The sequence below is a fragment of the Hylobates moloch genome, unplaced genomic scaffold (assembly GCF_009828535.3).
Source record: "Hylobates moloch isolate HMO894 unplaced genomic scaffold, HMol_V3 SCAFFOLD_2, whole genome shotgun sequence".
Taxonomy (NCBI): Eukaryota; Metazoa; Chordata; class Mammalia; order Primates; family Hylobatidae; genus Hylobates; species Hylobates moloch.
In genome coordinates this window covers 173,696,978-173,721,057 of record NW_026652277.1, presented here as the reverse complement: position 1 = coordinate 173,721,057, position 24,080 = coordinate 173,696,978, and the positions used below count along the sequence as shown (strand labels likewise).

The 24,080-nt window shown below is 46.9% G+C and overlaps 2 protein-coding genes across 4 annotated transcripts in view; one reads left to right on the top strand and one right to left on the bottom strand.

Annotated features, from left to right (window-relative positions):
- Positions 1–24,080, top strand: part of PDE10A (phosphodiesterase 10A) — a 659,574-nt gene that overhangs the window by 124,883 nt on the left and 510,611 nt on the right. The gene's annotated exons all lie outside the window — the stretch shown is intronic.
- LOC131382901 (helicase SRCAP-like) lies at positions 12,054–21,091 on the bottom strand. Its single transcript, XM_058435668.1, has 2 exons — positions 20,832–21,091; positions 12,054–20,779 (listed from the first exon to the last, which is right to left on the bottom strand). The coding sequence occupies exon 2, from the start codon at positions 16,410–16,412 to the stop codon at positions 15,018–15,020; it is 1,395 nt and encodes a 464-aa protein (XP_058291651.1). The 5' UTR covers positions 16,413–20,779; positions 20,832–21,091; the 3' UTR covers positions 12,054–15,017.

Below are 24,080 nucleotides of genomic sequence, written 5' to 3'. Positions count from 1 at the left end.
ACAGTCCGCGGCCTGACAATGGGCGGCCTTCACCCTGGCACCCAAGGCTACCAGGTGATCCACAGGAGGCAGCGCCCATGAGTCCCCCCCCCCCCCACCTATGAGTCCCCTCCAAGGCTGGTGCCCTCAGCAGCACCTGCTCCACCCATCCGCATCCATTCATTCCTTCTGGGTCCCGGGCTGCCCAGTGAACGTGGCTGCCCTGGGGTAGCTGCTGTGGGCCCCGTGGGCAAGGGTCTCGGCGGGTCTGCGGTTAGTCCTCAGCTTCTCCCAGGACTTGATTTACCTCCCTGGCCATTACCTACTGGGTGTTCAGGGCTGGCCCGTCCTCCTTCCCTATTCATTCATTCATTCATTCATTCATTCATTCATTCATTCATTCCTCTTCCCCCGCGCCTGAACTGGGCCTGCCTCTCCAGGCAGGGGCGCAGCCGCCTCACAAACCTTCCCTCATCCCCTGGGACCCGCAGGCCGCTCTTCTGTGTGTTTCTGCGATTTTGTGCCTGACCCAGCCCCGCCAGGAGTGGGCGCCGCCAAGGCCACGGGCCGCCCTGCCCTACCTGGCGCGCCCTGCGCTCCTCCAGTCGCTCTGCCCTGGGCCGCCGCCCTCCTCCCGGACCCCGCGTCCCTCCCGGGCTCAGGCCAGGCCTCTGGGGCTTCTGCGGGGCTCGGCTCGGCCTACCCTCCTCAGAGATGGCTGGGGCCAAACCCGCTCCTGCACCTTCGCCACCAGCTCCCCTCGCCTCCAGCAAGACAAGACCAGAGCTGGGCCAGAGCTGGGGACTCCCGGGCTCCCTCTGCGCCGCCCCTGGGAGCTCAGCGGGGCGGTCCTTGAGGCCGCCCCTCAGGGCTCCTTGCCTGGGCGCGCGAGCCGCCCGGAGGTGGACACCGGGGGACGTGCTGGGGGCTCGCAGCAGAGCCTGAGAACGTCTTGCGCCTCACAGCAGCAATTTCCAAAACGCACCTGGTCTTGGCTTTCCCTCCTTCAGGCCTCACAGGGACACTGCTCGAGTCTCTGGGTCCCTGTGCCAGGCGCTCCCTCCTGCTTCCTGCGGGTCCCTTTCTCCTCCGTCACCCGGCGCAGGGGCGACCCCCGGGCTCCACCCTGACGTCCAGGCAAAGGCTGCTGCAGCCCAGACTGGCTCCCGGGTCTCCGGGTTCATCACCGTCCGCCCGTGCGCCCCGTCGGCCCCAGCCAGCGCTGCGCTGCGCCCTGGGCACAGGAGGGTCTCACCGCCCACGGGCCTCCCACTGCCTGGGCTCTTCCCTGGGACCCCGCGCGTCCCTCTGGGTCCAGCGCAGCCTGCTCACCACCACGCCTCGCATCACGGCCTTGGCTTCCCACCAAAGCCTCTGCCTCCTCTAGTCCCCAGAGCCTCCCCGCCACGGTGGTGGCTCCCAGAGCCATCTGCGACCCAGGAGCAGTCCCTGGTTGCCTTCTCGGCGGTTGGGTGCCTGCGCAGTTTCGGAGGACAGGTAGGAAAGCAGTTTGGGTGCAGACATTTCACTGTTTGACTGAAAGACCTAGTGCCCTATTCACAGAAATTTACTTTCTGAATGATTGCTACGTTCCTAAAAGTTATAGAAGGGCTATCAGAATTACATTCATTGTTTTTTTTCTGCTAAAACATGGTTGATTGGGGAAGTTCGTTTTTTATGTCATTGTGTGTTATGTTCTATCACCCGTTAAATTAGCGAAGTCATTGGCATTGTGGTTTCTTTGCAATCACTAATTCACTGTAAAATGAATTAGTGGCACAAGCATGATTCCTCACAGGTGAAAGCAATCTTGGGATGCATATATGAACTCACTATAATATACAAAATAATATCCTGAATGGAAATCGTGAATGACTCTGATATAAAGATGAATGAGAACCTGCACACAGGATGGTTTTGGACAAGTAGCTGAAAGCAGATGTGTTTTAATAGAAAATATAAATTTTTGAAACTGGATTTTCTTGATGATCCATTAATTCCTAGTCCTTAATGAGACTTTTCATCATCAAATCCTTTATGTAACTGGCATCCAAACACAGTGGCCTTCCCGACAAAGCAAGTGAATGTTTCCAGAGCAAACATAAAGTGATGTTTTCCAATGTGAAATGGCTAGCTTTACATGAAAAGAAAAGCAACCGTGAGAACCTGAAAGGCACCACTCGATAGCAGAGGCCTCGTCCTCAATTGCAGAAGGAGGTACCCGCTCCAGGACTGTGGAGAAGTTGATAAACGCAGACTCCGGGTCGATGGCAGATACTGTGTTCAGAGAAGATGCAAAATGAGCGACTGGAAGAAATCGTCGTCACCTGCCTCTGTTGTGTTTCACACATGCAAACACAAACATGTGGAAAAGCGGGTATGATCATCGGGCATCCACTAGCAGGTATTTGATGAAGTCAGAAACCTGCAGAGAATAAACCAGATCACAGGAGACAGAGTGCGTTACCACGTCTGTTCCTTTGCAACTGCACACCCATGTCTCAGAAGCAGCGGGTTTGAATGTAATGAATGAGCCATGAGCTAGGATGGAGCTCAGAAAAATGTGTGAGATCAGGAGCAGCTCCTGTGCACAGAGGATTTGCCAGGAAGTCAGCAGCTGCAGCTGCATCTCACCCGCATGGAGCAGGGTTCACTGTACAGTGAAGTAATGCCACCAAGGCCATCTCACCATCCCGCTCCATGACAAAACAGGCACCTTGCTCACAGGGTGCTTCTCCACATGGTGGGCCGGCAGTGGGAAAGGCAGTCCTACGACTCTGTTCACAGGAAGATTTAAAAACTGTTCTCATGACACAGATCATGCCAGAAAGGTCCATTTCTATGATTTGAAGTGATTTATCTCAGTAATTCATTCAGCATCTTGAATGGCTTAAGCTTACTAAGGATGAAACAACAAAAATGTTCACTTTGGGGTTCAATGAATGCATCACAGATTTTTCAATAAGGCCAACCATCAGGCCTGAGATGATTTCCTTACTCACCAGCATTGAGGACATATGATTGGGTGTATTTTGAAACTACGTCCACATGCTGTCATGCACTTTAGATGTACTTTGCAAAGTCAGATAAGGAATCAACTTGCCACTCTCTTCTACATGAAACCATCCAACCTCAAGAACAGGAGCTGCTCCTTGGCTGAGCACGTGAAGGGCCTCACAGGCCTCTAAGAGAACCTCCCAGCACCAGCTGGCCCCTACCAGAACTCAACCAGTGAGATGGGACTTTCTTCTTTCGGAGAAAAAAGAGAAAGGGGGGAAAGGCCATTGTGAAAACTGGCTTGGATTATGCACCAGCTGTTATTAAGCAGAATGTGGATTCTTGGAGAAATATTGCAGATGTTATTATTCCTCTTATTCATATGAATCTGTTTTTCTCAATTCCTGTTATATATCTATATCTATACATATAGCTTTAATTTTGTAGAGATGGGGTTTCACCATGTTGCCCAAGTTGGTCTTGAACTCTTGGCCTGAAGCAATCCTCCTACCTCAGCCTCCCAAAGTGCTGGGATTACAGGCATGAGCCACTGTGCCCAGCCTGTATTTTTTTAATGTATACTTTATTATTCTCACTTTCAGAATACATCCAGGACATCCCTGACCCAAGGCTTTTGTTCACTTGCTTTTTCAATATAGACTACCCCACTCGCCCATTTCTGCCTGTTACTATCACAACAATCTGCAAGAACTAACTCAAATCTCACTTCCTGCATGATGAAGCTTTCCCCTTCCTGAACCCCCAAAGTAATCTATTCAGAGGACCTACAAAAGCCCACCTCAAATGGAAACGACTGAGGGATAACTAGATAGTAAAGTTTTATCAGGACTGGAAATACACCTTGTTAACCTTTGGCCCTTTCCAAAGCCTGGCACAGTGTCTAGCACATAATACGTGCTCAGTTAATGCCTGAGATGGATGCCCCTTTGTAAAATATACATAGATGAGTAACTGGGAATGTTAAGGAAGGCCCCAGGTATATTTTTCAAGTGGGCAGAACCATTTGGAGAATATTCAGAACAACAGCTGGTAACTGATGGAATCGAGTCAATTCCAAATCAATACGTATGAAGCAGTTCAATTGCTTTTCTCTATATTGTGATGGGTCATCAATGGAAATTTGTCCAAAACCTGAATAACTCTTTAAAGAATTTGATCACTGATAAGGCATTTGCATAGCAAGCCCCTGTTTGAATATGTGATCATGATAATTATCTATACTAGGTAGAGATATAGGCAGAAAGTTGTCTTATGTGTAAGCAGAAAGTTTTCTTTCAGCAGTCTATTTTCTCTTATTCGATTCTACCTGTTCCCTTTCTTTCTCTTCCTACACACGCAGGCAGAGTCTATGCTCTCAAGCACAGTAAGACTGTCTGATCGAAACTCCGGTGGCTGATGAGGATAAACAACATAGATGCTACTTTTGGTTTTTGCTTTTAAGTTACCTAATGAGATGCCTGGATGCACTACAGAAAATTTAATGTCACCAAATATTTTTAATCATATTTCAATCTAAAAATAATCTTGATTCTTTAAAAAACATTTCAATTATTGAAAAGTAAATTATTGAAATTAAATGAATTATGTGGTTGAAAAATCTTGAATATGCTTCTTAAGGGGAGTCTATGAAAAGAGCTGGACCATTCACGCCCTGTGTTAAGCTTAGGGAAGTCGGAGCTCTGCCTTCCCAGCCAGCCACTTCCCAGACTGGCCAGCAGAGGGCACCCAGCTGCCAGCGTCGCTCCTCGGTCTCTTGCAAAACAGAATGGATCCCACTCTGAATTTAATTTGAGAACATATCGTATTCATAGGAAAGAGCATATAACTAAAGTTAGTTAACCTTTATATGGTTTCACCGTGTGTGAGGGGTACAATATACTCCTCAGCTATTGATGATAAAACACCGTTGAAAGAATTCCTGGGGAACAAGAGGCTTAGCTTTTCCCTGATTTCTGTTCTACAAATGTGTTCCACGGACCCTGAGAGTCCCATGCACTTTCCGGGGGCTTCGAAGGTCAAAAATCTTTGCATAAAAATGCCAAGACGTTATTTGCCTCTTTTGCTGTGATGATATTCGCACGAATGATGTAAGAGCACATGAGGGCTGAAGCCTTGGCGCCTCCCGGAGTCCAGGTGGCGGCTCCACGGGGCGAGCTGTCAGCGCCTGGCCCAGCAGCCTGTTCTCGTAGGAGACACGGAACAGCAGGGTTTCACACAGGAGTGTCCTTGGGGTAGCAGGAAGAGGATCGATTTTGTTAAACTTCGATGCTCGTGTATCTCTCTTCAAGATTCCGTGTGATTAAAAGGGACGTACCTAGAAAGTACTTGGGCTGCTTATTGAAGCCTTGGGGAAGCAGGAAAATGATTGATTTTGTTAAACTTTGATGCTCATGTGTCTGTCTTCAAGATTCCGTGTGATTAAAAGGGAAGTTCCCAGAAAGTACGTGGGCTGCTTACTGAGTTGCAGAGATTGGGAGGAGAACACTTGTGCAACTTTTGAAGTGCAGGTTGAACCAGCCAATTTTTTTTTTTTTCATGAAACACCATTTTTACTTGAAAGAACAACTGACAAACTGTAGTCATTCAGAAAAATCCCCGCCCCATGTGGCCACCGCTAGCTTGATTTGTTCAGAAGCGACCGGCTTCAAGGGCCCTGGGCCCCCGGCTCTCACAGCCTCCCCACTTCCTCTGAGTTCCCTGGCACCGAGATGGTGTGAAGTTGTTTCCTTGGCAGTAGAATTTAGAAGAAGAAATTGAATTGGGTTAGGCAGGGAATGGAATACAGGGGGTGTATTTTTCTCAAAATTGCAAAATGCCGAACCAGGAGACCAACATATGTCAGAACAGAAAGGAACATATTTCCTAGTGGAGGGATAATTACTCCCAAGGGGCGGATGCCCCACCTGCCCCCTCACTGTTAACATTTGCCTGGCTTTCTTAGACATTTCAGTTGTAATCCCCGATTCCAACAACCCCCAAAAGCGGGCTGGATGATACCGCAGAGACAGAAAAAGTGGATTTAAACACGGGTTCGGTAACAGCTATGTTTTTCATAGGCTTAGGGCCTCATAAATAATATTCTCTTAAAATATTGTTTTACTAGTTCCGAATGTGTTATCTCTTTAATAAAATGTCTAAAGACATCCTGTGTCATTACAACAGTGAAAAACATCTATTAGATGAAACTCATTGCTAGGAGCAAATAACAATAAAATAATAAAAATAGAAAATTTGCGTATTAGAATTTCTAAGTTAAAATCAAAATGTGTTTTTCACGATTCATGATGTGTGCATTGGTTGAAGTGTGGCCTGGATAAAGGCGGTGGTGTTTGTATTCCTCTCCTATTGCAGTGGCAACAAATCGTCACAAACGGACACAGTTATCACCTTACAGTTCTGGAGGTCACAGGGCAGCAGTGCCTCTCACAGGCTGGCTCCTTCCAGAGGTTCTGGGTGAGAATTCCTCACGTCACAGATTCTCTCCTGCCCCACCGTGCCCTCATCAGATCCCGTCGGGCCCCCCTGGGAAAGGCAGGCTGACCCTTCCTCCCCCAGCCCTATCTTGAAGTCGCTGATTAACCAACCTTGATTCCCCCGGCTACTGTTCCTCTGGAACAGCAAGGTGACATCTTCCCGGTTCTGGAAATTAGGACCTGGATACCCTGGGGGAGGGGGGGGGCATTGTTCTGCCAACCTCGGGGCCATATGGGCTTGAGGCTTCCAGGAAGAGTGTATAGTGGAGCATCACCACCCTCCCCCCACAACTTTCATGCCAGGGCTGTTCTGTGGGCTGATGTTTCCTGCATGGTGTGTTTATTTCTTAAGCTTGACCCCAAGAAAAAAGGAATCCAATTAATAGCGTATGGAAATTTAATCAGGGGCCAAAGATCTATTGTCCAGAGCCACTTTGTTCAAAGGCTGCCTTCTCTGGAAAACCTTCCCTAACAGCCCCATGTAAAGTAACAAGCCACTCCACGCCTCCTCTGCACGCACAGGCACTCCTGATGCCACTGCCCCGTGGAGCACACCCTCCAAGTTACCCTCTGGTGACTGACTCCCCAAATGGCAGCTGCGTGGGGGACAGGGAATGTGGCCCATGTCGCTCGCCATCCTGGTCCCAGTGCGCAGAACAGTTCCCGCCACATAGGAGGCGCTCAGTAAATGCTTGTAGAATGAATGCGTCAAGAGCAAGAATGGGCTGCTTCTGTGGGTTGATTTTTCTGTGTGGTGTGTTTATTTTATTTTATTTCCCAAACTTGAACCTGAGAAAAAAGAAAGAAAATAGCTAGCATATGGAAATTTAATCAGTGGCTCTGGGCAAAACTCAATGTGGCAATATATGGCAGGCCAGTGGGATAAATAAACAGGATATTTTGCTAACTGGCACTGTACATCCCTTCTGAAAGGTCCCTGAGACAGTAGCACATGTGACCTATGCTATTGAAATGCAAAGTTCCATTGAATGCAATAATGTGTAACCCAAAGATCCAGTGAAATGAAAGCAGCATTTAGGTTCAGGGGAATTTGTTTAGGCTCAAAGCAATTCACATCTTAATGGTTCAGATTTAAGTTAACTTTATTCTTATCTCTTTGAGGACTACAAAAATCATTTAGTTCCCTTAACTGTTGCCAAAAACAAAAACCCAAACAACCCACAAACAAAAAATCTGCTGGCTTACACTGTGGGAGTTGGCTTGCTTCAAAGCAAGACGTTATCAGAAATGACGTCAAAGGCAGGACTGTGCGTTTGCAGAATTCAGCTCATTAGCATATGAGTGTTCTAAACTCTTGTTTAGATGATGGCCCCGTGGCCGGCTCACCAGGTTACCTCCCTGCATGTTCTGTACATGCTTCTATGTTAACATGTTTGTAATCGTCTTGTAGATCGCTGTCGCGCAAGGCAGTGAGTTTTGCACACTCTGGGCCGTGGAAGCGTTATCTGTGTCCTGTGTTAAACAATGCAGACAAATGTTCTTATTACACATGTGTAGCTAATAGATCAGAAGCCATCAACTTTCAGTAACGTATAGCCGCTTGCGTGAGCTTAATTACAGCCACCATCAGCTTGCAGAATGTCTCTGCTCTTACAGTCACCCTGATTCTTGTTGAGAGCTCTGCGAAGCTCCGGGTACCCATGGGCGCTTTTCTTCAGTTCCCTGCCCGAGTGTTGCCGCTGCCTCTCTGTAAACCGCAACTCCTCAGGACTAACTCAGCCACGTCCTAGGAGCTGAAGGGTAGCAAGTGAATTTCAGCCTGTCTGGCTCTATCTACTGTGATTAGGTGTGTATGGTAGAAGAGGAACATAATCAGTTACTTGGGAAAATGCTGTCAAAACAAGGGGCACTGGTGTTGGCAAAGTCTCCTGCCACCTTCTGAAAATAAACACGCCCTAACTTAGTGTGTCCTGCAGAAGTCGTCCCACCCAAAAGCCAGGGATTTCTGCCGCGGTATTTTCCCCTCTGTACCTAGTTGGAAAATCTTTAAGAAGTAGAAACACCATGTACGGCACCTAAAAGGAATGCTGAGAACTTCGTGAGAGAAGCTGCAGCCCCTCAAATGAAGAGAACAGCTTTTTCAGGTGTCCGGGTTTCCTTCCCCAGGAAAGGGAGAAACGAAGGGACGCTAGCTCGGCTTCACTCCCACAGGGCTTGCGGCTTTCACTTCTCATCCAGTTTTGCTTTTATTTGGTTTCCAAATTGTTCATGTCAATTGCTCATATTTCCTCCTTCCACAAACCGCTTAAAGGAGAAACAGCTCTCCTTTGTCGGATTCCTCAGAGGATTGTCTGGCCTTCCTTTTTGAATTGAAAGTAGGTTCAGCAAGGGCTTGTGGACCGATGGTGCACACTGTGATGAGAAGGGCTGAGGGGATGCAAAGCATACTGAAAGCACGCAGAGTCGCTAACTTTAACATCCTTCCTGGCGCCTGGACCGAGGCTCACACCTGCCTTCACGCCGGGTCGTGTGGCCGCCCACGCTCTCTAGGACTGCGTGTTTGCCACATGGGAGGATTTCTCTTTTAAGGACAATTTCCTCAGTGACACAACTTTATTTACTCACCGCAACTGCACTGCACCTCGGTACTTCCGATGGAGGGGCTGGAATGATAATTACAGGCTTCTCTGGAAACTTGGCAGGGCTTCCTGGGTCTACAAAGCACAAGGTGTGGCTCATGGCCCCTATTCCACCGGGCACAGCTGTCCCCAGGCTTGTAGGTGAAGTGATCGTATCTACTTTAAATGTCTGATCTGCATGGGGGCATTAACAGCTCTTGACCTGCAAGGCACAAAGAGTCCGTTTCTGGTCAATCCCATAAGCATCGCCAGAAAGATGACAAAAATTGACTGTAGGCTGTCATGCATTCTGTAAACTGCCCTAAAGCAATAACCTGCCCGCATACCTACTCCCCAAATTCAGACACCTTTTTTTCTTTCTTTACCCACTCTTAAAATCGCTGCATTATACAGACAAGGCAGTGGGTTTTTTCATTTTGTTTTTTTATCATGGAGACATTCCTATTTAATTAGTGAAAGTTTGGAGGTCTCATACCTAGGCATTGGTCAGATTTACAATCTTATTAAACATACCAAAGAGAATATAATAAATCATGTACATATTTTGCAGATGTTGGCAGATTTATGCACCAAAGGAAGCTGTATGTCAAATGGTACAATTTAATGCTTGTTTCCTATGTTCAGTTGATTCCAGATAGCTTTAATATTTTCCTTATGAGGTTTAACAGCACATAAATAACGTCCCACAAGCAAGCTTTATGCTTAAAGGAGAAACACCACTCTCTCTGGCCTGACCGTAGCTGTTTCAACATATCCTCTAGATTCCAACAGGACTGATGAGCACTAGCACTATTTTCCCACATAAGTGGGTTTTCCTCTCAATTCTTTCTCACATTTGCTCAAATTTTACCTTCTTTTCCCCTGAGAATGTGGTTTGTGGAGTTCTCTCCTATGAACTGCCCTCATTTAGAATTGCATGAAGGCAGCCATCATAACCTTGACCTTTGACATTTTGGTATAAATTGTAGAAAAACATGTAAGGATGCTATTTTTTCCTTTCTATGCAGTTAGATTGCCATTCGTGATAATTTTTTAAGTAAAAACACTTGTTGCTAACCCCACATCACACGAATTTTAAATCTGTAACTCCCACTTTCATGTCTGGAGTTCACTGGAAGCTTGGTGGATCAGACCCTGTAACATTGAAACCGTTTTTCATCACATGCCCTGATCTCAGAAGGGAGCTTGGTTTACAGCCCAATGCAATGACTCTCAGATCTCATAGCCCATCAAGTAAACAATAAGAACGCTTTAAATCAGCAGAAGTTTTTATGTTCAGAATTATATCACTTCTTTATATAGCTCTTAAATAAGCTCCCTTGATGCTAATAAGCATAATAGCGAATACTTCCATAAATACAAAACTGAGAATATACAGCAGTCTGTCCAAAAGTGTGTCCAAGGGTTCATGAGAATCGCTTTTTGTGTTTCTTTTGAAAGGAGCTACTTGGTCACAACACAGGCAGGGAGGGACCTATGTGTTGGTATTTTAACCAGCTCCCAGGCAGGGTTTATACTGAAGGTTAGGACTCCTTCCTCTACCCAATGATGCTGTTATTATCATGCTGTTATTTCTTTAATATAATTCTTTTCAACCTCCTTAAATTATGATTAAAGAGTAAAAATAAGCATCGGGAAAAATAGTGAAAATAGGATAAAGTTTATTAGGTCAAAATGAATAGGTTTAAAAACTATTCCTGTTCTGACTTGGGGTTTTAAAACATATTGAACTTTTAAGTTAACTTTTACATAAAGAACTTAACATTCTAGAATTACAGTAACTCATAAGACATTTCCAAGCTCAGGTTCAATTAGAGGGTGTTAAGTACTGCCTGTTCATTTTTGAAAACAGAGACTGGAGTGACTTAGAACACCTTAGGTGCTCCCTATTAAATTTCACCAATTATCAATTTGCATATTATGCAACACACTTTTCTCTGAAGCCTTCGAGATAAGTTTTCATGAGAAAAGCTTGCTGTGAGTGCGCTTACAGAACTTGAATCTGGACACGGAACAGGTCAGCTTTCCTCTGTCCTTGGTTCTGCTTCTCATCTTTTCAGTATTCTGAGGCCCTCTGACATTAACAGTGACCTTGATGAGAATGACTTCCAACTCTACAGCCCAAACCATGGCCCCCTGCAGTGCTCCAGCCCCAGGGACAAATTTGCTTGTACCCTCCTCCAGGGGGATGATAGTTTCAGAAAATCTCACACTAAAACAAAAGTTGGCTTGGTCCCCTTTTCCAAAGTACATCCCACCTGCCAGGTACCCCACACCCGCCTCCCCTGGGAGGCAGCATTTCAGAACCTGTGCTGTGCTCTGGAGGCCTGTCTGCCACGGCGGGGTCAGAGCTGCCTCTCCCAGAGGTGCTCCTGCTGCTCCAGGTGTGGGCTTCAGGCTTTCAGGTTGGCTCAGTGCCACCCGCACAGGTTTCTCTTTAGGCACCGACTTGAGCCTTTGCTCCTCAGATAAAACCTTCAGTGACTGCCCTGCCCCTCCGGGATAGGCTCAGGCTTCCCTCTCTAGTATGGGCTTATTTTCTCTGCACCTGTCGCGCCAACATTCCCCTCTCTGCTGTGGCCTGAATGTGTCCCCCAAATTCATGTTGAAACCTAGTCCCTATTGTGGTGATAGGAAGAGGTGGGCCTTGGCAGGGTGAAGAAGGCATGGGGGCTCTGCCCTCAGGGATGGCGTTGGCGTCCCTGGAAAGGAGGCTTCAGGGAGCCTGTCCATCCCTTCTACCATTGAGGACACAGCCAGCAGGCCCCATTTATGAGGAACAGGCCCTCATCAGACAGGCAGGGGCCCTGCTTTTGGACTTGCAGACTCCAGAACTGTCAGCAATACATTTCTGTTGTTTACAAATTACCGAGCCTAGAGTATATTGTTGTAGCCAAGGTGTATCAATTACTGAGCCTAGGGTATATTGTTGTAGCCGAGGTGTATCAATTACCGAGCCTAGGGTATATCGTTGTAGCCGAGGTGTATCAATTACCGAGCCTAGGGTATATTGTTGTAGCCGAGGTGATGGACTAAGCCACTCCCTCTTCCTGAAGGGAACTTGGCTCCTGCACTTGGGGAGGCTGGTGCATGCCTGTGTGTGTGTCCGCTCTGGGATGCCCTCCGCTGCGCTTCCACTCTGTCCAGAATCCACTCCACCCTTTCAGGGCCACCTTGTGAGCCTATAGGGCATCTTCACACCCCAGATTGTGTTGCTGTGCAGTCCATTGCACTCACCCAGCACCGCAGCTTGTAGCCTTAGATGGGACCTGCGACCTGGTCTTCTCACCCTTGCTCAAAGGCGCTTCCTTCTCAGGGGCTGGGCGCTGGCTGACCCTACGCTGTCAGGTGGGCTGAGCACAGTGGGGCCTCATGGTGTATTTGTGCTACGGCCTTCTTCACCTCTAAGAACAACCCAGATTTGTGCACCGGATCTTAATTTTCAAAGCTCTCTCCAGTCTTCACAGCACTTTCAGGTAGACAAGGCAGATGTTGTGATTCCAGTTTTATTGAAGAAGTGGAATAAACTGTGCGAGGCTAGTCCGAGGCTAACTCAGGGTCAGGGCAGGAGCCAGAGAAGGGGGATGCTCTCGTTCCACGTCTGTTTTAACTGCATGGTGTAGCCTGTAACTTCGGAGGCATGACTCTTGCCTCTTCCACCACTAACTTGCTGTGTGATTATCGGCAAGTTATTTCACCTCTCTGTGCTGAGTGAGATAGTGATGAGGATAAAAACGAAATGATCTGGGCACAGTGCTTATGACAGTCCTCGGCCCACAATAATCGCTGATGTATTGCAGCAAACATCACTAAAATGAGCATGGAAAGCATCAGCAGTCCCATACTCCCTTCGAGGAGGAGGCCTGGATGAATTTCCAAAGTGAGCTTGCGTTTGCTCTGTTACTCATTTAACTCACTTGAAAAGATACAGTCAGTGGGTGCTGGGCTGCCGCAGCACGCAAGGGAGCTGGATTTAAATATGAATGCCTACGTTTCTTTAGCATATGCAAAGGCCTAACTGCCAAGCTCCATATAACAGTAATTACAGAACTGTTGAGGGACTCTAATGGGTACATTTGTGGCACTAAGTGGCTTATTTAATGGAAGTCATGCAGTTATATCACCAGCCTGGATGAAACTAGAGTGATCAACGCTGTTATCTGTAGCTCTGAATTACCTGGCTTTTGTCTGGTTGATTGATCATGACAATCTTAACATTTAAAAAAAATGTATAACATTATCTTTCAAGTTTTTAATATGTCAAAGACAAACCCATTAAGATTTTGTTTAGGTTAAGCTATCAAGTATACATAATTTTAGGGGGAAGAACCATGGTTATATTACACAATTCACCTGGTTAAGCCCATCTATAAAACCTTTTTCCAACTTGTACATGTGTATTTTTCCTTTTTTTATTCTATCAGAGTTTTTTTCTAAAGGAGCTCTGCAGAAGTGGGGAGTGTTGAGAAACAGCAATATTACTTAGCAGTTCAGGTTGAGCAAAAATCACAATAAAAATGAAAAACTCCTGGCATAATTTACATCATGTTCATAGTTGAGATAACTGAAGCCCCACTCTGCTCTGGCCATTAAAATCTTCACCTGGAGAAGCTAGAGAGCAGTCTTTGAGCTCGAAGTCACTCATTTATTCCGGAGCTGTCCTCTTCCTCTTGTGCAACACATATGCAGCTTTCTTAGGCCGAGAAGCACTGTCACAATGGACTTCTCCCCCATGGGGTCTTTTTCCTCCACCCCAGAGCCAGGATGACCCTAGCAAGTGCCCACCAACCAGAGTGATGACTTAAGGTTAGGGTTGTTTTGAACCCCCGGGATGGGAGACACGGCCTCCACATGGAACTGTTTCAACTGTTCAGAGAGTAAGCAGCCATCACCTTCTCACGGAGCTGGAGCTAACTTTAAGTGTCCACTGCTCAGAGCCAGCAACAGTGTGTGCGCTGGGAGACAGTGAAGGAGGCGGCTGCATGCCCAAGCTGGCCCCAACTGCAGCATCCACACCAAGAAGCCAGCAGGTCAGAAAAAACCACCCTGGTCAGCAATGGCCACAGGGCCAATCTCCACGGGCCCTTTGGAGCCATCTAGAAACAATGGGTCCATGAAATTTGGTGTGACGAAGTGGGCACCCAGCAGGAGAAGGTACTTTTGGGAGGGCCTGCCCTGTTCTCAGCTCTGCCCTGAATCAATGTATTGATTTTTACCAGTGAGCTAGACAAACAAGATTAAACTGGGTTTTGCAATGATGGCACTCCAAAAGTAGATTGAAAGTCAAAAGTAAATTGAAGAGACAACCATTCAAAGTCCCTAAATTAATTGACTGGCACCTATTATTGGCAAAGTACCATGCTGAGAGCTTGTCAACAAAGGTGAATAAAACTTGTTGGTTTTAAATTCAGTTAAAAATAACTGAATTTTGAATCCTCTATTAAGAGACAATGTAGACAGATAATTTCCAAATTCAGTTCTAGAAGGGCCATCTCCAAAATGGGGTGCTGAGCCCCCGGGCGTGTTCACGGACCCTTGCTGGGGAGTGAAAAGAAAATCTGAGAATATCTCTGAACAGTTATTTTTATATTACACTTACATTTCTAATTTTAGTACACATTTTATATTGCATGTAATATATTAGTATGTTGGTCCTTTACTTTGTCTTTTACTAAAAAGTAGACAAAAAATAAGAGTGTGTTAAAATTCCTCTATCAATAGAAATGGACAGTCAAGGTAACCATTTCGAGTGCTGTGTCCTACAGTATGCTAGAATGGCAAGTGTGCATCTTGAAGACACACAGAGCTTCTCTGAGTCTTCCCACATTCATCTCCTGCAGTTTTGGTAGCTTGGGAGATGGTGTAATTTGTGAGGTGAGCCAGTGCCTTCAAGTGCCCAGTCATGTGCAACTGCTGTTCTTAAGGGACATCTGCTTTTTCTTTTATGTTAATGACTAGAAGTGATTGCTGAGGAAAGGGCAAGTAAGCAACATTTTAGGGAAAAATGGATCAGCTCTAGAATGGAGCAAAAGGAAATTCTTGCTAAGTAAAATTTAAAATGCATGATTTCCAATGCTCTTGTTGCTGAGAGGTGGTTTCTAAGCTCAAGACAATGAAACCCGCTCCAGTATGCCTGGACTGATTGCAGGTACCTGTGTGAGGGAGATAAGGATGGAGCTGGGGCTAGAGACTGGAATGTAGATAAGGGTGGAGGTGGGGATGGGGATGCAGATAAAGATGAGGATGAAAATTGGGATGAAGATGAAGATGGGAATGGAGATGAGGATGGAGATGAGCATGCGGATAGAGAGAGATGGGGATGAAGGTGGAGATGGGGATGGGGATGGGGAAGAAGGTGGGGATGGAGGTGAAGATGGAGATGGACATGCAGATGGAGATGGGAATGGGAATAGAGTTGGAATGGGGATGGAGATGGAGACAGAGATGCAGATGGGGATGGAAATGAAGATGAAGAAAGGAATGGAGACAAGGTTGGGGATAGGGCTGGAGATGCAGATGAGGATGGAGTTGGAGATGGGGTGGGGATGGAGAGAGAGATGAAGATGGGGATGGAGATGTGGTTGCAGATGGAGATGGAGATGCAGATGGGGATGGAGATAGAGATGCAGATGAGGATGAAGATGGGAATTGAGTTGCAGATGGGATGAATTGGAGATTGAATGGGGAGGAGGATGGGGATGAAGACAGAGATGCAGATGGGGATGGAGATGAAGATAAGAATGGAGATGAGGTTGGAGATGGGGATGGAGCTGGAGATGGTGATGGAGATGGAGACAGGGATGGAGATGATAAGAATGGAGATGAGGTTGGAGATGGGGATGGAGATGGAGATGCAGATGAGGATGAAGATGGAGATGGAGTTGGAGATAGGGATGGGGATGGAGAGAGATGCAGATGGGGCTGGAGATGGGGATGGAGTTGCGGACGGGAATGGAGATAGAGATGCAGATGAGAATAAATATGGGAATTGAGTTGGAGATGGGATGGAATTGGAGATGGGGATGGGGATGAAGACAGAGATGTAGATGGGGATGGAAATGAAGATAAGAATGGAGATGAGGTTGGAGATGGGGATGGAGTTGGATATGGGAATGGGGATGGAAACAGAGGTGCAGATGGGAATGGAGACAGGGATGGAGATGATAAGAATGGAGATGAGATTGGAGATGCGGATGGAGCTGGAGAAGGGGATGGGGATGGAGACAGAGATGCAGATGGGGATGGAGACAAGGATGAAGATGATAAGAATGAAGATGAGGTTTGAGATGGAGATGGAGATGAGGATGAAGATAGAGATGGGGATGGAGATGGACACGGACATCAGGATGGAAATGGGGATGGCGGTGATGAGGATGGAGCAATTTAGAGAAATAGAGAGAGCCCTTGAACCAGGCTGAGGAAGCTATTTCAATTCCCACTGTGGACTTACGTAGAGAGCACCCTCTCATCCTTCAGAATTGTTTATAGGAATTGGGGACTGGAACTCTCCAGAAGTTGTAAAGATGTTGTGTGGTCAGTAAATCTATTGGGAATAGAATTGGGAAAAAAAGAAATCTAATTTACATTTTAATGTAAGTTTCTTTTTACCAATTTTTTAAACTTAAACATCATGACCGCTTGCTGAAGGGAAAATTTACAACTGTAGTCAATTTCTCATTAAAAGTTTGAGATAAATATGATAGTTCTTAAGGAATCTCTTTATAATTTATTGTGCAGCTGTAGTGATTATAATTCTTTGAGCACCTCTGCTGAAAGACACTATTTAAAGCATAAAGTACTTTTGAATATTAACTCATCAATTTTATCAACACCCTTGTGAGGAAGGTGGGTGTCAAAATGACTCATTCAAGGTCACATTAGTAAGTTAGTGATAGAGTTTGGCGTACAGAAAAAGAGTTTCTGGACTTTTTAGAAATATTCCTTTCATTGAACTAGTCCTATCAAACCAGGAAAGGATTACTAACCCAGAAAATCCACAAACATGTGGACAGCCACAAATGTCATATATTTTCATTCATTCCATACACCAGTCGCGGTTCCTAATTGCAAATCATAGAAACCAACTCAGAAGCAGAGAAGGAACTTATTGGAAGGACATCAGCTATCTGACAGTATCATGGAACGTCCTGGAAACCAGGCCCAGAAAACGGACAAGGGCAAAGGGAGGCTGGCCTTCAGATCACAGGTAGTGCCAGCCGCCAATCTAGACTTTGGAAACCCTGGGTGGAATGGAACAAATAGCAGACATTCTGCCCTTTGACATTTGTCATTTGCAGATGAGGAGAGAGAGGAAGAAAAAGTTTCAGTGATTTGCCTGAGATCACGCAGGTAGGAAGTCACAGCTGGAATTAATTAGAGCTCAGGTCTTCTAAACCCTCCCATCCAATGCAACAAAAATATTCTCTGAAGAAATGCTTACCAAATTAAAACAAATTGTCTTGAAAGTAGTGGCTGCTCAGGGCTGGGGGAGGAGAAATGGGGAGTGGCTGAAAATGAGCACGGGATTTCTTTTGGAGCTGATGGAAATGTTTTGGAATTAGATAGTGGTTATTGCACAATCTTGAAAATATACTAAAAACCACTGGATTGTACATTTTAAAGGGTCAATTTTATGGCTTGTAAATTATATCTCAGTTAAAAAGTAGAAAAATATTATGTCAATAAAAAACCTGAATTTGTCTTACATAAAGAAAAACAAAGGTCAAAAAAAATCTTAGAAAACCCTAGTTTATATGTATTATTTCCTGGCTTCACTTCATTTTGGCCAAAAGGCATTCCATTAATGTGGGCTTTTCAGTAACTGCAGGAAATGGTGAATGGGATGGTATGATTTTAAAGTGAAAAGTTATTTCCCCAAAGGGTTTACGAGAGGTTATGAGTTGAGGGAAGGGAACGGAATTGTTTTATAATGTTACTCAAACCCTACAATTACAGTAGGTTTATATCATTTGCTCGCCTTTCTAGTTCACGGGCAGAAGGAAGCTTATACGTTTCTAGTTCTCTAACTTCCTCTCTTTCCTGAGTTACTAGCAAGGCACTGCTTTTAAAAGCAGGAGAGATATAGGTGGCTTACACCTGTAATCCCAGCACTTTGGGAGGCCGAGGCAGGTGGATCACAAGGTCAGGAGATCGAGACCATCCTGGCTAACACGGTGAAACCCCGTCTCTACTAAAAATACAAAAAATTAGCCAGGCGTGGTGACAGGTGCCTGTAGTCCCAGCTACTCGGGAGGCTGAGGCAGGAGAATGGCGTGAACCCGGGAGGCGGAGCTTGCAGTGAGCCGAGATCGCGCCACTGCACTCCAGCCTGGGTGACAGAGTGAGACTCTGTTCCCCCACCGCCCCCGCCCCCCCCCAAAGAAAAACCAGGAGAGATATAAATCAGCAGATTACTGAGAGGAACTTAGAACTCCTTGAGTTAAACATCATTCACAATTAGTGAGGTGTAACCTAGATGAATCCATTTTTTCTAAAAGAACCTCTGGCAGCAAATGTTTACATACATTTTTAAGCTAAAAACTTGGGCAAAAGATTAAACATAGAGCCAACATAGTTTATGATGCAGCAGGTAAAGGAATGTTTGAAAGCACAGAAAGGAAGAAAATTAATAAATGAAAAGGGAAAAAAACTTACAGAGGAAAGAATAGATGATTTTAACTCTGCAGCCATACGTGGCTATGCCAATAACATTGTCTCAGAATTACAGCTTGAAGCATGTTAGTTATGTTCTTAGTAAGCATTATAATCTTGTTCTTTCTTACAGTATTTCATTTCTCTGGGCCTCTAATTTCCTGATTTGGAGTTTGCATTACTCTTAAGCTTTGGGGGAATTCAGAGGTACCATGGGAGGCGAGTTTTCCTCTTCCCCTTCTGACCCCCCACTTTTAGCTCAAGGAGGACGGTGTGCCCTTGAGGGCTAAGCCAGTCTGAACCTGTCATTTCTCAGCTTGGTCCCCGGATATCACTGACCGCAGAGGTCACTGCCCCCAGGCAGGATTCTCTCAATGACCCATCTGGAAGACAACCTGGTACATAGATAAATGCTAGCATGTGATTAGTTATAAAGTAATCAATATTGTAAGAATTAATCAGAAGCAGAAAGAGCACGTTGTTTAGAAGAGAAGAGCTGCCTGACCTCTGGAGTATCCGCAGATAGTCCTGGAGGCCGAAGGGCTTGCCCCATGGGGTTAGCAGCTCAGAAAGGCCCCTAAGAGGGGCTGTGCCGACATGCGCCGGTCAGAACTTTTCAAAAACGAACATAGTGGGTGCTAGACTCTTGTCACTCGGAAGAAAGGTAGAAGTACCCTCAAATGTTTCAGAAAATAGTTATCTGTTCAATGAGACCTGTGTGTAGGGTTGTGACATCGTAGGAAGAGGCCTGGTGTAGCCTTGGACAATCTACAGTCCACTCTGAGTCTTGCTTCTCACCAGTCACAACAGTGACAGCAAGCACAGAGCACCCACAGCTCGCCAGGAAACTTGGCTCCTGCCAGCTCGGAAGACGGAGGCTTTGGACAGGCAGAGAAAACAGGGAAAGTGTTTTAGATTGGGCAAAATGTTTGAGCACTGTGACAAGATAGATGTTTTCCCCGATAGAAGGCCATGCTTCAGAAGAAGACAAGTCCAGCTGGGAGACAGCAGCTTGTCCAAACAGGGGAGACAGCCTGGGGCGAGGCTGAACTAGAGCAAACTGCTAATACTGGAAGATTTTCTGACCTACAAAAATGATAATTTCTCATGGCTCAACTTACTCTTCCTGGCTTTGCCCTTCCTGGGTCCTGCTCAGCCCGGCCCTGCCCCAGGAAACGCTCCCCCTCCTCCTGTACGCTGCTGGCTGTGCCAAGGCCGTTCTGGGCTGGCAGCCCAGCTCCAGGGGCTCCCTGTTCTCCGGGTGCATTGGCGGGAGCTCCAGTCTCTCAGCCCTGCAGGGTCCTCTCACACCAGCCCAGGAAACAGGGTGTAAGGAAACTGCCCCAGCTGCAAAGCCCTCCCTGGAAGGGCTGTGAGACATCAGCCCCAATCCTACAAGGAGGCTTCCCTGGGGCTCTGTGGGCGTCCACGAGCTTAGACCAGCAGGGAGGAAGGAAGCTCGTGCAGCAGAGCCAGCGAGCACAGGGGGCGTGGGCAGTGCTGTCCTCGCCTTGGCCTCAGGAGCAGAATGCACCCTGGATGCCAGTGGCCTGAGGGAGAAAGATCAGGATATAAAGGAAAATTGTTGGACAGTGACCAGCGGAATGGGCCCAGGGCAGCCTGGGCTGGCACATCTGCCAAAGCCCATCCTTATAAAGGAATATCCCAAGACATTTGAGTGAGAAAGTGAGGCCAGAGCAAAGAAAAATACATTTGTTTTAAAGGCTCAATTTTATCATTGCTAAAATATCATAGATGGCAGGTCTCTGGGGCTGGAGGTATGGGAGTTGCCCATCAGGATCCAGCCTTGTGATGACCTGCAGAGTTTCTGACACATCCGAGGATGGCCCTTCCCCACCTCTCTCTGCACTGTGTCCTTGCCAACTGCGCTCTGTGCACTGCCTCCCCCTGAATGACATCTGCAGCCCACACGTGCTCCGAAAACTGGACTCTGACTTGGTCACCCCTGGCCCCTGAGCTCCCAAGCCCTGGCTGGGCCTCTCCGCCTGGAGCCCTGGCTGGGCCTCTCCGCCTGGAGCCCTGGCTGGGCCTCTCCGCCTGGAGCCCTGGCTCGGCCTCTCCACATGGAGCCCTGGCTCGGCCTCTCCACATGGAGCCCTGGCTCCTACCCCTGCCGGTGCACTGAGCCGAAGGAAGCTAACTCCTCTTCCTTCTGCATCCCCAGCTCTGCTGTAGGCGTTTGTAGGAACTGGTACTTATCATGGCTCCACATGGCTGCCTTCCCTGCCAGCTGGCACGATGCCTGGCCACTCTTCACACATCCCCTGTTGACTCTGTCTCTCTGTCTAGATGTGAGTCTCTGGATAGCAGCCACTCTCTTTCACCTGGAGTCGCTGCCTCCAGGACAGAGCCAAGACCAGCCACCTGGTGCTGAGTAGGGGAGGGATCCATTGTGCTGAGAAGTTTTGTGGCAGAGCGAGGCAAATACTTGCTCTTGGTCCTGTGGCTTGTGGAAAGAAGTTGAGCTGGGATTCCAGATCTGTGCCTTCCAAGCCCCTGCTGCTCTTCACCATTTGAAATGTTTGTTCCACTAAACTGAACACACCTGGGCTCTGATCGTCTCACCCCCCCTCCCAGGCGGGAAGGATACAAAAGACAGGGGCACCAGCTCAGCCATGCGGCCACTAGCCAGTGTCGTGCCCAGGCTGCACACACTTAGATTTCTCCTCTGTGCTTGCTTCAGGGGTGCTGTGTAGAGTAGAAAGGGCTGGGACTGCCAGTTTGGAAAGTGTGGCTTCCAGTCCTGGCAATACACTGTGATTGTTAGTCTACCCAGCATCTGGTGAGTCCCACTGCATTTCTGGACCTAAGTGTCACCTGGGTACCTGGCCCCGACTGGTTGAGGAGTCTGCAGGGCAGGTGTTCTGCCTGGGTAACTGGGGAGGGCTCCGTGTGGTCCCAGGTGTTGCCACACCTACACCTGAAGTCCCTAAGCTCCTTCCAGCTCACCGTCTGTGAGCCCCTCACAAGTGGGACAAAGCACTTATTCCTTTTCTGTTCTGTCACTCCAGTGGCTACACTGTCCTCTCAGGTATGTGCTGCTGGGGGCACTCACATGACTAGGTCTCCAGACACTGTCTGCTAGGCAGACTGCAGTGAATTACCTGATCTTAGCAGGAAGACATTGGAATCAGGTCTTGGCTAGACCTTTTGGCTGATGGCATTTCCTCCACGTGACTTCAGCTCCTGGTTTGGGACCACCTTCATCTCATGCCTGCACCTTTCCTACCAGATCTTTACCAACTCTTACCTGGAATGGAAGTCAGAACCTTCCCAGGGCTGGTCTTTCCTGCCATTGCCAATCCAGGTGTGCATGATGAAATGGGACAAAAACATCTTTAGTCGAGAAGAATTGCTGCCCCTGGCTGTGCTCAGCCTGGTTGGCAGAGCAGCTGCTCCCTCCAGGAATTTGTGCCCGCCTCATGCTGAAGGAACTGCTTGATGGGCTATGGGGCACTGCCTGCTCCTCCAGCCCGCAGCTGGTTGCCTGCTATGCCCTGGGCCATGCACAGGTGGTGTCGCTTCTTGCTGAATGCAGCACCTGGGAGAAGCTCTTTGCCTGAGGCCCTGGAAGGGCCCATTGTCTTCCATGTCTGCAAAGGGCAGGTGCCTCCTCTGGGTCCTCTCCATATTTCCTACCCCGGGTATGAGATTAGCCTTCCCACCCCACTACACCTAGAACAGTAGGGACTTAATGAAGATAAATGTGTTCACGTTTGTATATTGCAGTTTATCCAGGCTGGTGAATCATAATTGAGGCTGGACAAATTGCCTCTTGCTCCTTGTCAAGGAACTCTGAACCCCACACAATAAAGAGGAAAAAACCTCCTGTATTTCTTTCAAAGATCACTTGAATTTCATTGCTTAATGTCCTGAGAAGAGAAGCCACAGGGACATCCATGAATGTCATTTTATAAACTGAAAATCCTATAACCAAATAGGAGAATAAAGATGTTACAGGGCTGTAAAAATCAGAATGAGCAGATTCTTCGAATTGGTTACGATTCTTGATGGTGTTAATTGTCCAGCTCAGAATAGCTCACACAGGTGATGGGTACATGGCACCCTCACCCTGACATTAGACATGGACCAGGCAGGGCTGGGATTGCGCCTTATGAAAGAGTCCTCGCCAACCTCAGTATTGTGAATTTCAATTCTGCAGGGAGGAGTTAACCCGGAATATGTGAGGGGTGGAGACCGTGTTTTCTCACCATAAAATGTCTCCAACACATTCTGCCAGTTAAACTCTGTCAAACCCAGAAAAGCCTCTTGAAATGTAAATTTCCCACCTTAACCAGAATTGAGTGTGTCAGTCATTGCCAGTTTAACCAGAATTAAGTGTGTCCGTCATTGCCAGTGACATTTTCAAACCTTTGTTCCCGTTTCCTAGCTGGGCTCATCCACACCGAGGAAACGGCTTTGATGAAGAGTGGGTGGGAACGCTGATACTGCGGGTTGTTTAGGGCCACGGAGAAGGCAGCGGAGCTCGAAGCTGGGTTCCTGGGGTTGGCTGAGCAGCCGGAGGCCCGGAGGAGCAGAAGGGCCCTCCTGACAAATGTGCTTCCATTCTGTCTAAAATGAGGTCCCCACTCAATGTGCTTCCAAAAATCCTAAGTAAAAGAAAAACACACACCAATTTTTTTTTTTTAAATCAGAATTCTAAGTCCAGCTCCATAAATAATTTACTTGATAACTTGGACAAGGTAGTTAACCTCTTGGAGTCAAAGTTTCCTCTTAGGTTAAATTAAGAGGTTGAATGAGCGCGGCTGTTTCGTTCCTTCCTCCAGAATGTTCCTCTCCACCTCCCAGCACTACTTCTATCTCCCACCGAGGAAGTTGCTGTTGCCTGTGACAGGAACTAAGTATTTTCCATTTGGACTTTAAACATACGTATAAGTTATATATAAAATATTTATATGTATACATATATTCTAAAACAAAATACTAGAGACTTTCCTAGGGTATAAACTAAAGATACTGAAAAATACATTCACTTTTGTAACTTCCATGATGTCTCTTCTGACTTCCTGTTGGCCCTGTGGTTGGAGGTTTCTGTGTTTTTTGTTTGTTTGTTTGTTTGCATTTGTCTTTAAGTAAAAACAAAAACAAAACAATAGGACGTCTGGAGGAGTAGAAGAGGTAAGGGGGAGAATTGAGAAGCACAAAAGAAAGGCAGAATATGAAGTGTTAATAAGTATCCAAGGAAACAGTATTAAAAAGGCGGGGGGGGGTGGGGGGCTGGCGAGTCTTTTACTAAGGAAATGATTCCTGCGGCCGGGCGCGGTGGCTCACGCCTGTAATCCCAGCACTTTGGGAGGCCGAGGTGGGTGGATCATGA